At 38.0% G+C, this 14,539-nt stretch overlaps 1 protein-coding gene across 2 annotated transcripts; it reads right to left on the bottom strand.

Moving 5' to 3' along the window:
* Positions 1 to 695: 695 nt before the first annotated feature.
* LOC109003058 (protein CELLULOSE SYNTHASE INTERACTIVE 3) lies at positions 696 to 13,378 on the bottom strand. Of its 2 annotated transcripts, XM_018981020.2 has the most exons (8): positions 13,239 to 13,378; positions 12,760 to 12,893; positions 11,769 to 11,866; positions 8,322 to 11,382; positions 4,712 to 7,256; positions 2,960 to 3,414; positions 1,660 to 1,776; positions 696 to 1,367 (listed from the first exon to the last, which is right to left on the bottom strand). In XM_018981020.2, the coding sequence occupies exons 3-8, from the start codon at positions 11,828 to 11,830 to the stop codon at positions 1,206 to 1,208; spliced, it is 6,402 nt and encodes a 2,133-aa protein (XP_018836565.1). In that variant the 5' UTR covers positions 11,831 to 11,866; positions 12,760 to 12,893; positions 13,239 to 13,378; the 3' UTR covers positions 696 to 1,205. The 2 variants fall into 2 exon arrangements, with proteins under 2 accessions (XP_018836565.1, XP_035547107.1); XM_035691214.1 differs by lacking the exons at positions 12,760 to 12,893; positions 13,239 to 13,378 and adding an exon at positions 12,509 to 12,569 and having other exon boundaries at positions 1,033 to 1,367.
* Positions 13,379 to 14,539: the final 1,161 nt, after the last annotated feature.

Genomic DNA, 14,539 nt, shown 5'->3' with positions numbered 1-14,539 from the left:
TGATTCTATTTTTTTTCATTTGATCATTACCTCCGAAAGTGAATAAGATGGGCACATAAGTAGACAGAATCTCAAGATTATGTGCGGTTTGATTTTGGCTCCAGATGTGGATGCAAAGGTCCTAAGTTTGCAATTGTTCGAATCAGTCAATATTAAAACTTTCACCAAGTCAGGGGATCTCAAGTTGTACTGTTTAGGGAATTTCCATTTGAATCACTTGACATCTGCTCTGCTCGATCATATCTCTAGCCCTTTTAGCTGAAGTTTTCTAAGCTACTTCGATCTTCCATTCACCTCAGTAGCTCATCTATTCCTTCATACGGAATGTAGACGTTCATTGATGTGTCTTTTCTTTTTTTCCTAGTCTTCTTTAGCCCTAATGCCCAATTTCATATCATTCATGAATAGTACACCAGTCAATGTTATGTGGTTGTGGGGAACTTTTGGGGTCTGGCCGCCTTCTGGATGAATGTGGCTTCTCCTTCATAATGTAACTTTCTCATTCAAGAGATCGAGGAAATGTTGTTCATGAGCTGAGAATTCATGAACAAAAAGAAATGAGACAACGGTAATACAAATTATAGCTTGAGGATGAAAAGATGCCTCTATAGAATCTTGAAGCTGGATCTCCAAGCATATCTGAGAATGGGTATGACGAAAAGAAAGATGATTGCTTGAAGAATGCATAGCGAGTTAGATCCAAAAGCCCCAAGAAACAAGCAGTGCCAACTAGTAAGAGTTTTACCAGAAGTACTTATTGTATAGCGGCTTCCTTTATATATATAATTGAAGTTTCTAGGTACAGAAACGGCCCATTTTAAATGTTGGAAAGGGCAGCACTTGGTGCGAAAAAGCTCAATCCCATCAACTTTAGATGCCATTCCTCCCTAGTATATTTAAACAGCTAGTGCCTACAAACTGACCTGTACAACAAACTTTTATCAGCTTTCAAATTCCCTACACTATGGGAATCCTGTTTAATCCTTTATCATCTCTGCAAATTAATAAATAAAATTTACAATTAACTTGGAGCAGCTTAATCTTTCGGCCTACAAAACTGGACCTGCAAAAGATGTGAATAATTACACGCAAACCAAACTTCCACACCCCTTTTGGGACAACCACCAGTGCTTCTGATCTCAACTTTCTAAATACCTCTCGCTATACCTGCCTTCGCTTTGCAAATATGGATTTATTGCACCCTTTTACATGTCCTCATCTGATGTCCTGTTTGACCAGATAATCTCAATTTCAAGCGTTCGAGAAGAGCCATCTTTGTTACTGTCATGATTAAGGCTGAATAATCCGCTGTATAGTCCTTCACTCACAACTTTGTCAATTTGGATGGTCACTCTTCCCAGTGTTGTCTGAAAAAGCCACCATTCTCTATGAGAAATATGAAAGCAACAACTTACCCAAACCCAAAAGGAAAGGAAAGGGAAAAAAAAGTATGAAATCAACACTGCCCAAGAGGGGATTGTGCTCCACATAGGGGCAATGGCAGCTTGCCACATGAAGATATAAGGGGCACAGTAATATCCAAAGCAATCAAAGGTTACAATAAATTTCTTATGCTTTTTCAGTAGTTCGGGGGACTGCAATGGTGACAGCAATGTGAATGAGTGGCTCAGCCTGATGATAAGGACAGTAACTAATTACCTTCCCAAATGTATTTTTGCTTTTGCAAATGATGTGGAGCTTTTGTCCCTTTGGAGGTACTTCAAATGCCCATTTGAACCCTTCTTTCCATTCGGGAGAGGTACTGTGGTTCACTACCTGATAATGATAAAGGACCATTTTATTATCTTGCAAGTTGATTGACAGATTAGATCTAATCATTACTTGATATATCAAGCAATGCAGAGTACAAGTTCTGTAACTGTGCAATATGCAAAATATAACCATTGTCAAACTGCTCAGAAGAAGAAAATTTATCCGAAATAACTTGGAAAGAATCAATATTCCAAAAATATCCTTACGAATTTCATCGACTTTTTTTATCATAATGTTGGATAATCAACTAGCAGTAAGAAATCAAGTTAACCTTTGGAATTCACAGATGCTACAAATTATATATCTTTAGAGCATAATGATTATTTTTTAAAATCTTCTCCAAACATTGGGGGTTTAAGCAACATGCTTTGGAAAAAGTCAAATGTCATATGGGAGTAAAGGACATTATGTGTGCGAGTGTGAGCAAAGAACGTGATTGTGATCTTCATAGGCTTTTAAATAATTATAGACCCATATAACATGACATGAAGAAGATTCAGGAAAACAAGCATAACATTGTACGAGGACTTCTTTGAAAGGAATGAATAGTATGTGTGGATAACATATTTTACTCCCTTCTTGTTAGATCATATCATAAAACGCATAACCTCCCTAAAGTTTAGTTCGAAATATACAGCCTCTTCATGGTCAAGCTCAAAGTGTAAAATCAAAGTCTCTAGTCTGTACCCAAACAATAAAAACCAAGTCTGTAACCAATCCGAAAATGCCATGTCATTAAACATTTTTGCACAGAGAGAGAAATTAGGGAAATAAAGTCCTAGGAGCATAAAACATGAGATCACAACGATAATGGAAAATATATGTGATGGACGCATAGCATCCTGGCTGCCCAAGCTCAAGGGTTTTCTGTACTTAATTTTTATAATCAATAAAAGAATGCATAGTCCCATGAATCTTGCACCCACCTTGGGTCAAACCTCAAACCTCTTTCTTCAATGAGAAGAGGTACCGCAAGACTACTAAGTTATTGGTCTCTAGCTTTGGCTAGATTAGAGAAAATATTATGTAATATAGGAAAATAATAAACTTTAACTTTTTTTACTACTATTTTGCAACTTTATTCCAAATTCAGAAATAGTTACATAAAACTGAAATAATTTTTAAGGAATTAGCATAATTATATTGGCCAGTTGTAATATGAGTTGTAAAATAGGTGTAAAAATACCTTGGTTTGTCTTGGAGGACCATTGCCTATAGTCAATCGGCAAAAGGCATTTGTGCTTCCCATGGTCTGCTTTAGGTTGTTCCCACGCTTAATAGTAACTGTCAAACAGCCCGGTAAGCAGTGCAACAGGCTGTCTGCTCTCTCATGGAAACTTGGTGGGCAGGATTTCATGAGCATTTGCAGGATAGGAATAGCTTCAGCTGCAATCATGGCCTGCGACTTTGCAATATCGATCGGCATTGTTGACCAAGAATGCTTTAACAAGCACAGGGTGTCCAGTACAGATTCCTGAGCTGCCTCGCTACCAGATTTAAGTGCTCCTATTAAATGAGGAATGCATAGAGTAGCAGCTTCAGAGGTATGTAGTTTCGGAAAGTTTGCAAATATCACATTTAGGGTTTTCAAAACCTCTTCATTGATAGTTGCTGTGGACCACAATTCTCTTTCTAGTGCAGCTGCAAAACAAGGAAATGACAGAAATCAATTTTACAGGGATAGAAATGGAAAATTGATATATTACTCTAATTGAAGATTAAATGCTTCATTTGGGTAGGTTGTTATTTCTGTGCTACTTTTTATATGGTTATACCTGTAGTTAGTTTCCATGGTTTGACTAATTCCTCAGGCACTATGTCAAAAGAAAAACAAAATAAAAGAACAATGAACCAAGAATTTTTTTTTTTTTACAAGTAAAAAGAACAATGAACCAAGAAAATTAAAAATTAAAACAGGCCAAACTAGAGTCAGTTTTCACCAATCACATATTAAAGGGTCATGGTAAAGTTCTTTTGAGCTCGAGAAACTCTTCTCCATGCCTCAAACATCTGGCCATTTTAAAACAACCAAATACCCCAAAATAAGCACAAAGAAGTGGCTCCCAAAGCTGCCCCAGTTGCCTTTTCTATCAAATTTCTAATGCAAAAAAGGTATGATTTTCATGGACTGAACCAGCAAACCCAAAAGAAAGGAAAAGCAAAACTTCATGATTCCCATCCAACTGGACAAATACAGAATAGATTACCGGACATAAAAACTACTCCTCCTGACTGAATTCTAAGATGGTAAAATCTTTTCTCAATGAATAATCCAGACAAGTTCTATCATGAGGCTACTACTTTAACAGGCATGGTCCTGGGACCAGACCTACTACCAGGATTAGAAAGCAAGTTCTAGTTATCTTTGTTAAAGCCTTTCCTCTCCAGAAGTAAATCTTTTGACTCTTTGAGTGATTCCCCTCATGGACACTCTACAAATTACTTCCCACGTTGAGTTCTTCAAACTCCCGTTGATTACATGACAGACGCTTTCTTAGTTCTACTTTTTCTTTTGCTTGACAATAAGAACTGTGCCCTGACCTATTTACTCTCTGCATAGGTATTCCACCTTCCAACGGTTTTTTTAGCAAGTTAAAAAATAGATATCTAAAAGATGCTAGATACTGTATATTTTCAAGGAATGGGCGTATTTTATCCCTGAAGGAAATCATGGTTCTTATTCCTAAACAGGGTCAACCACAAGGAATCAGGGAAAACAAACAGTGATTTTCTAAGGATTGCAGTATAATTTGCTACAAACTACAATCTTAGCCATTAAGAGATTAACCCGTGCATCAACTAATAAATGCATATAACTTGATGGAAAAATGAAACTTAAAAATGGGCACTGCCTAGTGACTAAGTTTGTAACATCATATGTTAGCACATTACAAAGGAAAAAAAAAATAAGGGATTTGAGTTTCCAATTGTAAATCACCTGTCAAAGATCTGATGAGCTCATTCGACACATATTCTTGGAGTGTGTGATTAGAAAATAATAATTTGATCAGCAATGCTGCCTGCCCAGAAACTTCTGGATTAGGAGAAAGCAATAATTCCTGAATCACCAATATGCCTCCCGCTTCTGCAACAGCTCGCCTATTGGTTCTGCTGCGCATGACAAAGTTTTGCAATGCACAAATAGCCACCATCTTCATGTCTTCTGTCGGTTGATCTTCAAGCAAGCTTATTAATGCACGACAAGCAGAAACAGAATCACTAGCTCTAGCATGTCCTTCATGTTGTGAGAGGTCCCCAAGAGCAAGAGCTGCAAGAAGCCTTCCAGATTCTGACCTGGTTTGTGGGTCAAGTAGATATTGCGATAAAGGTGCTATTGCATATTTGGAAACCTTCATCTCTCGTACCCTCATATTGTTAAACAGGGCTTCAAGTAATCTTCCAGCTGGTTCTTCACACTGGTGAGATCTTAAAAGGTCCGATAAAGCATCTATGGCACCAGCTTCAGTCATCTGTTCAGCACTTGAAGCATCGCTCCTTTCATGAACAAGTAAGGCATTAAGAGCCACTGTGATCGTGCTCTCCAAAGTTGAGTGCAACATTTTCACGAGAACTACCAGAGGAACTTTAAAGTAATATTCAGTTTTGAAACTCAGAACATTGGAGAGAACCAAAGCAGCTGACTCCCATAATAAATGAGGTGGCTGAGGGTCATCTTGAATTATAAGCTTTGCAAGCTCAAAAATTCCTCCAGCGTCAGCAACTGCCTTTGGCCAAGTTGTGGATATCTTTTCCAATGCTTTTACTGCCGTTTGCTGTAAGTTCAATATACCTATTCCCGCAAGCTGCACAAGAGGCACAACTGCATTTTTTGTCGTAATATCTTGCTGAAAGTGTTCCTGAGCAAGAAGATGAGCAAGCAACTCTGTGCCAAGCTGCTGGATGGCTTGAGATGGGGACTCCAGGAATGAAATGAGAGGCTCAATGACTTGACTAGGGGTAAGTTCTAAAGTTGCGAGGCTCTGGGGCTTCTCCAAAATATTTACAAGTGCTTGCAAGGAACTGTGCTGGCCCCACAAGTCAAAATCAGGACGAAGTAAAACCAGGAAAAGGGGTTCTACAATTTTTGCAGCAGCTGTGCCTCTAGCAATTGCATTGCTATTTGTTAAAATGCGAAATAGCTCTGCAATAGAGGAGCATAATGAACTGGGTGCGAGAGGGAGTAGCTCAAGACAATTATCGATAATGCCAGCTTTGACCATATCCAACTTAAGTGGAGTCCGGTCTTTTCCCAACTTTATGAGAGCACAGATGCTAGCCTCAATAAGCCGATGGTTTGTTCCAGAAACTAAGCCAACAAGGAGATCTACGACATTGTAGGCTGCTGCAAGCTCCACCTGCTGTTCATCATCCAACAATCTTTCAAAAGCACAAACTGCAGATTCTACTGCTGTAATTGAATCAGACTGCATGAGCAATACAAGAGGTTGTATGCATTCAGAGGTAATTGGATTTTCTCTGAATTTAGTATTTCCAAAAAGAACAGAACAGAGTTGTGCAGCATTTCCCTTCAATTCTAAGGATGAGGAAGATGATAATACTTTTTGCAAACTCTCTAGTGGGTTTCCTTCAACATCAGTCAACAGGGTTGCTTTAGAAGGACTTCCTGAAGTCAGCTTTATCAAGGCAACAACAGCAGCCTCTTGCTCACTCGCTGATGCAGCATTAAGCATGTCAACCAATGGCTGAACAGCCTGCCAGGCTAATTCAGTATCTCTGATGTTCTCGGCATCAAAAAGCTCATGGAGAGCCCTTGCAGCACTGAATCTAGCACTTCTTGACCCCAGCCGCAGAACAGCTATGAGTTGATTTAAGGAACTAGCTGATGCTTCATATCGAATAAGATCAGGATTGCTAAACAATATTCTCAGTAGTTCAGATATAGTGGCCTCCGTTGAGTCTTGAGGGCTCAAAGATAGATACTTCGTCAGAGCATCCAGACCTCCAGCTTCAGCCATAATTAATTTGTTTGTATCACTTCCATCTGCAATGCGGGTCAATAGCTGAACAGCTATGGGAGGGGCACCTGGTCTATCTGGAATTGGTCTCAAGAGATCCACCAACAAAGGTATAGATTTGCGTGCAGTTGACCCAAATCGTACATCTTCTATTTCAAAAAGATGCTCCAGTACAACTTGATCAGGGTTTCTTACTAGAAAAAATTCTTCTGATAAAGCAACAAGAGTCGGTATATCTGACTCTATGTACCCAATTAGGGTTATTAACCCAGCAACAGCACCTGAGTTGGCAATGGCAAGATTTATTCCCTTGTTTTCATGACAAACAAGACTGGCCATTGCCTGGGCAGCAAAGAACCTATCAATTACTTCGTCAGATCTCAGAAGAAGAGCAAATGAAGGTATGATGCGCATAGTTGCAGGAGACAAAACAACATTTGGGTCCTGGAACAAAATAGCCAGGAGCAGGGAACTAATCCATATACCTTCTGCATCCTCATATTCTGCCTGCCAATGAAGTTTCTTGGTAGGTTCAGCCACAAAAGCCTTCTCAAACAATACTTAGCATGTATTAACTATGCAATAAAAGCTCAACAACTTTTTTTTTTTTTATAAGTATAAAAGCTCAACAACCGCTGAAAAGAATCAAAACTAATATTTTTAATCTGAGACATGCATCATTCTGGTTGGAACAAATTTGCCTCGGGCAATAATTCTTTTTGTTACATCTTAGACTCATTTTTCAAGGTTCTAATTCCATTACTATAATAAACCTATTAAACATATGCTATTCCCTCTTACCCCACGTTTTCCTGTCTCTACATTGATCTTCTCCCCTTTCTCATTTCTTCCCCAGTCTCACTATTTTTCTTTATAAGTGAAATCCATGCAATATATAAAAGTATGTGTAACAAGGATATCAGATAGAATGGATGACTGTACAGACAATAAATAAGCCTCACTATAACAGCAAGTGATGCAGGGATATAGTCATATGGCCCATCGATTACTTTTCAACATGCAAAGTACATGCAATTCGCCACTAGTTTGGATAAGGTATACTGTGAAAAAAGGATTAAAATGCTACAAGAAGTTGTATGATAAAAGTTCTATTTGGTCCATTATTTGGTGCAACACTGTAAAGTCTCAGGCTACGAAATGCAAGTTGGAGAATCAAAACTTGAAAGCAGCCACTTCATGCAAAAGATGTTGAAGGATAGGATCACATACAAGACACCTTCCCCAACCACCACCATTGCCCCCACCCCCACCCAAAAAAGAATCCACATAAGAGGGACCACTAACCCTTTATTCAAACAGAGTGATAGATAGAAATCATCAGCATCTATTTTGGTAAGATTCAATATGATTATATCTCACTTTTTAAAGATCTTATCAACTCATGCCAAACGTATTTTTTTATAACGCAAATCACTGGCTGGTTACAGGTTTAACAGACCTCATCCCATAGAATAGTAAAGTCCCAAAAGAGAGTAAAACAAAAGGCACCTAGTGCCTCTGGTTAGAGAGAAGTCAGAGCACCAAACCAATTGAATATAAATTTGGATATACCTGTGGATTGGAAGTATAGCTTGAAAGCTTCTCAAAGAGAGCCTCAATTCCACCAGCCTCCATTACAATGAGTTTGTTGTTAGCATGGAAGGAAGCAATTATTGATAGCAACCACAAGGCAACAGTACCCCCCAAGACAGCAGCTGGATCAGGAACATCAAACCCATCTCCTTCCTGGAATGCAGTTCTTTCCATAAATCCTCTAGGAGTTTGAACTTCTATTTCCAAAGATGAACAATTAGAATTGACCTTCACCATTTCCACTAAAGCATGTATAAGTGATTTTAAATATCTGGATACATCCAGGGCTTCCATTGACTGCTGTTTGTGTTCTTTTAGAGCACAAATGAGCAATGCACACCCTCCGACTCTCACTTCTAAACTGGACGAGTTCATTATCCTGTTAGCTAGTGCACCAATGGTTCTTGGTCTTGCAACCAACAAATCACCCATCACAACTGGTTGGTCCACACAAAGCCTAGACAAAATTTCTATTGCCTTGTCTTGCACAGGAGGATGCCCCTCAGCCAGACAGTGGACAAGAGTCTCTAAGCTTGAGGGAACTTCAGCAAGGACAGACCATGGAGGGTAAGTGAGGTGCACACCTTGTTTTGTCCTAGCCAAGAGTGCAACTACTTCTAAAGCATCAGTACCATCCATATCCATTGCATTTAAAGAGTCAACAAGTGCTAGAACAGCAGAGCGACACTGAGCATTTCCGGTGAGTACATCACCCACTGGAAAATGCTTCAGCAATTGATGGAGAGCACGTGAAGCATTCTGCTTACCTTGTGAAGTTCCTTCTCCAAGTACTTTTGTCAAAGCCGAAACAATATCTTCTGCCAGGGCCTCTGCAGCAATATGGGAATCAGAGAGAAGATTAGCCAGCGCAGCAACTGCAGTTTCAGCAGCATCAATAGAAGAAGTTTTAGCCAACTTGATTAGAGGCTTCACATCCCCCTCAGCAAGATAAGACATCCTGTTTGTAGTTTTAGTCTTAGTTGGACAGGATAGAGCACCCAATGCCCGAGCTGACTGTGTTGCAACAACTTGAGTTTTGCTGGTTAGAAGCTTCATGAAAGGATGAACAATCTCATCAGTTGCAAGATTATCACAAATATCTTGTCTTATACTGAACAGATCAGCTAGGACGGAAGCTGCATACTCTTGCGACTCTTCATTTGTTGAGTTAAGAACCTCGACAAGAGACCTCAGACCTTTGTTTGCTGCAGAACCCTTATGCACAAGATCCTCATGTGATGCCATTATGAGTACATGGCCCAAAACTCTAATTGTATGGGCCTTTGAGCTAGGAGAATCTCCAAGGAGTAAAGCCAGCAACTGATTAATGGTAGCAGAATCAGCTGTTCGGATAAGCTTTGTAAGTGCCAAAGCAGAGGCTTCTTGCCCTCTTGATCCACCACTTTTTAGAAGCCATAAGAATGCTGGGATTGCTCCAGCACTTTCAACACAAGCACGAATGTCCTCACTGTGACAGCACAAGTTCCACAGAACATGAGCCGCATCCTCTTTTGCCTTCTGAGATCCTATCTCTAATAACTGCACCAGGGGAGGAATCCCTCCAGCAGCTGTGATGGCCCACTTGCTGTCATCAACTTGGTCAGTTGAGATTGCAAGCAATTGAACAGCATATTCTTGATGCTGCTCACTGGATAACACCAGCAACGATATCAGTAACTGAATTCCTTCTCTCTTTCCAATTGCTTGCCAGATGCCTACCCTATCACAGCATAAGCTTGTCAAAGACAGTATCAAATACTCTTGCACATCACCAGTAGCCATCGTTATGAGTCCGGTAAGCACCTTCTTTGCTTCTGCATGACTTGCCCATCTTGAGAGATAGACATTGCCGTATAGGCTAGCCATAGCCTCAAGGACACGCTCTTGGACCAGCTTATTATCTCGAGGCTTTAGTAGCATTACAAGAATATCTTCTATCTGTGTCACATCAAGAGGTTCTTCATTCACATCAGAGTTGTGCTCGAAGACCATCAGAGCGTAGGCAAGTGCTCCAACTATATCAGCAACTGGTGCAGCCAGGCGAGGGGACTGTGAAAGTTCCCCAAGATATAGTATTAAAGCAGACATCCCACCACAGATATTTGCTAAAGCTCGCGTTGCATGCCCCTGTAAAGCCTGACCACACTCACCTTGCATACCCTCTTTAGAAGGAGCAACTACAGCTCCAATAAGAACCGAAAGACCATTATCATCAACAATTGCTTTCTTTGCCCTGGTTAATTTGGAAGAAAGAGCCTCTAAAGCATCTGCAGCACTAGCACGGACAGAAATATCATTTTCCTGGCTTATGAGCCGAAGCAAAGCTTTGACAGCTCCAGAATCTATTACTTTTGGGATGCTATCACTGAAAGCCAACATCAGGCGGGCCAACAGAGAAGCTGCATTTGATTGAGAAGCAGCATTATCAGAAGAAAGAAGACCCACAATGATATCTACTCCTCCAGCCTCAAGTGTTGCTCTCCAGTAACCATCCTTATCACCACAAAGATTTCTCAAAGCCCCAGTAACAAATCCCTCAACCACTTTGTCCTGCCTGTTCTTTGGATTGAGCTGGTCCCACAATTTTGGTACAACGCCTTCTGTCACAAATATTTTCATACCAACAAGATCATCTGAAAGCCCACCAGAGGAAACTTCATATAGTGCCTCTGCTGCTGCCTTCCTAGCCTCGATTGATTCAGACTTCAAGAGTGAGAGTAATGGGGGGATGCACCCACCTAGAAGCACCTTTAACCGTAATTCTTCATCTTTGCATAGAAGACTAAGAGTTGCAGCAACATTAACTTTTGCTACAAAGGTGCCACTCCTGAGGATGCTGATGAATAATGGCATTGCTTGCCCATGGGAACCAATTAGTGTCCTCGCATCCTTTCTTGATCTAGCAATACCGAGCAAACGTGCTGTAATAAGTTCTTTCTCATGTTGTGAGGACATGTTGGCATGCAGTTGCTCAATAAAATGAGCAACGGTAGCCATAGTGCATTCTGAATCATCCATAGCTTCTGTTCCATTTAATTCCCTGGATGGTAATGAGAAAATACGGTATTTAAAATGAGAATGTAATACAAAAACTTATAGCATCTAACACATCATGGCAATAAATGAACCATTGCTTTGAACTTTTAAAAGGGAATTGTACTTGGCTACGCTTATTGATATTATAGATTTTCACTTATCAGAAAAAAATAAAAAAATAAAATAAAAGGGAATCCTAAACAAATTATGATGATAAGTATGTGTAGCTATTAAAAGCAAGAAGCTTATTTGTAATTTTTTTTATTTTCTTTTTCAATTTATTGTTGATAAAGGCATGCAACAAATTCACTTTCTATAGCATGAAAAAGAGGTATCGATTACACAGAGAGAGAGAGAGAGAGAGAGAGAGAAAGAGAGAGAGATGTTAACCAGCGCCGGGAAATAGAAGAAGATATGAACTCTCGTGGTTCAGGGGAGGGAGACTTTGACATTTGCACCAAAACACTACTTTAGCTCTCTTGGGCCACCTGCAAGTCAAACTAACCAATCAATACTACTAAACTAAGGGATCGTAGATAGGACAATACTAATATGCTTAAACAAGAAGTCTTCAGAAGCAAGATAAATGTTCAAGAGGAAGAGTGCTATTTGTGTGTCTGTCAATATCAGTTTCTGATGAATCTGATTGATAGTTGTATTAAGGGGAAAAGTTGAACCCTGGAAGCATCCCAGATGTACAGTTCAGCGCTAATAGAGTAATAAGACATTCAATATTTAACTTAAGATTATAGTCATATCATATACCTAAAAAGGTTGTATCCTAACAGTGAAGATGTGTCTGATGCTTATTCAAGAGTATCAGCTAAGTCTAAGCTATTTAAGCAGATTTCACAATTTTCATTTTCAATTACTGACACATTTAAAAAAAATTTAAAAATCAACTGTTTCCAGTCTTCAGAACAAAGTATTCCCAGGCTATTACAAAGTTGCAAATCTGAATTCCAAACACCGCCCAACATGCAGATCTTTGACTGACGATTTAAAGGGGAGAGGGATTTGAGAACTATTTTCTATGGGCTTTTCAAGTTCAAATTACGGGAGCAAGGACAAAGGAGAAAAAAAAAAAAAAAAAGCATTTTTTTCCCAGTAGCACAATTTGATTACAGCACCTCTAAAGTTTTGGTAAGCACTCGCAAAGCAGGAGCCACTACAACCCACCTTTTACAACATCAAATTCTTGTCCACCACTGATCCAAAGAAAAAAAACTGAGAGAGAATTACCAAAACATTATCACAAACCAAATTCTAAACACGACAAACAACAAATCATCCAAATATATACATATAAGATATATAAAAAAGACAGCCATCCAAAAATTGACAACATCCATTAAGAATCAAATCGAGCAAAAGAACGTACCTCGCCGTATACTGCAAATGCCCAAGAACTCCCTCCTTGTTACTACCCGGAAACCCAACTTCTCCGCCTGAGAAGCATCAACACCTCAATTCCTCTCCATCCAATCCAAATTCGCAGGGAGTTCGAAACAAATTCTGCTTAAAAACAATGTAAATAGTGCACGGAAAGCACACAGTGTCAGCTTCCACAACAGCCTTCGAATCAAACCCAATTAACAATGACAAAAGTAGCGATCATGGTTTGTATCAAATTCAGATCTTCACACACATATAGTATAATCAAATGATTAAATATTGACAAAAATGAATAAAAAATTGCGAAACAGTACGGATATCAGATCGAAGAGAGCATCACAGAATCTAGGGCAAGAGAAACGTACTTTTCAATCCGTCATCCATCCAAATTATACTTGGAAAAAGAAAAATGTACCCAAAAAATGAACACGACAATAAAAAAAGAAATAGAAAAGAAGAAGCTACCTGGGAATTCACAGAATGACAAATACCCAAACGAGAGAGCTACGTCAATGGAGATAAAAGCAGAGCTAGCATGTCAGTGAGTGACTGTGTGACAGAGAGAGAGAGAGAGAGAGAGTCCTTTCGCGGCCTTCCCATCCCATGTGTGCATGTCTGTCTTTTTCTTTCTTTCTTTTTCTGAAAAAATAAATAGTACGATATATTTTTTTTATTTTCTCATATTTCTTATTGGCTGAAGACAAGAGGGCCCCAATCGCCGATACATACTGTTATAAGGTAATTCCTGTTTTCTGGTGATTCGTGCATTTTCTGGCTTTTTGTCCGTTAATATATATTTTTTCAACTCCCAGCTTTCATGTTCATCATCAGAGATTGAGGCTTCGTTTGGATGTCAAACTTCCTTCAACTCATCTCAATTTATTATTATAATTTTTTTAAATTTTAACACAAAATATAATAAATAATTCAATTTTTTCAAATCTTAAAATAATAATAATATTAAAAAATAATGTTTTAATAATATTTTATCATCTCAACTCAACTCAACTCAACTCACTTCAACATCCAAACACAACCTCAGACTCGTTTGGGTAAGCAATTCAAATAAAAAAAAATAAAATAATATATTTTATTAAAAATTAAATAAATTATTTTTATTATATTATTTTTATTTTAAAATTTTTAAAAAAATAAATTATTTTTAATATTTTATATAAGAATTTAAAAAAATTATAATAATTATATAAAATGAGATAAAATAATTTAATTTTATATAATCAAATTAGTTCTCAAGTAAATGATAACATAAATATATAAATTTAATAATCTTTATTTTTCGAAAAATAAGTTTTATAGATAATATTAAGTTTTCGATAAATGTTGGAGGATACAATTCATTTGTCCAACCCGATTTCATATTAAAATCTTACAATTTGGATAATATTTTCAGATAATTTTTACTCATATATAATACCCAATTTTAGAAAAATAGATAAATTCTTATAAGATTTTCTTTTTGACATCTATATAGAAAAATGTTTGTATAGTTTTAAATATGTAAGTTGTACGCATTCATTTAAAAAAAATGCTAGTAATATTTACCTTTTAATAATAGACCATACTTTTTTTTATAAAATGAGTGTACGTGATTTGTGAATCTAAAACTATATATAACATTACTTACTAATGTAAAATATTATTATCTTTTCTAACCAATTATTTACCGAAAAAAGAAGGTTGGGTGAAATTGTTTGCAATCACATTTTCATTTAGAGTTGAAAAGAATGAAGTATGAGATAAAGATT

Source organism: Juglans regia, chromosome 6 (assembly GCF_001411555.2).
Source record: "Juglans regia cultivar Chandler chromosome 6, Walnut 2.0, whole genome shotgun sequence".
In the NCBI taxonomy this organism is placed as follows: Eukaryota; Viridiplantae; Streptophyta; class Magnoliopsida; order Fagales; family Juglandaceae; genus Juglans; species Juglans regia.
The sequence above is the reverse complement of the archived record's forward strand: the minus strand, read 5'-3'. Positions and strand labels throughout refer to the sequence as shown.

Excerpts from the sequence above, each read along its gene's own strand:
- LOC109003058 (XM_018981020.2), bottom strand. The coding sequence starts at position 11,830 with ATGTCAAAGTCTCCCTCCCCTGAACCACGAGAGTTCATATCTTCTTCT. Across the intron at positions 3,415-4,711 it reads GCTCATCAGATCTTTGACAG|CTGCACTAGAAAGAGAATTG; the intron begins GTGATTTACAAT and ends CTTGTTTTGCAG. Across the intron at positions 1,368-1,659 it reads GCAAAAATACATTTGGGAAG|ACAACACTGGGAAGAGTGAC; the intron begins GTAATTAGTTAC and ends TGGCTTTTTCAG.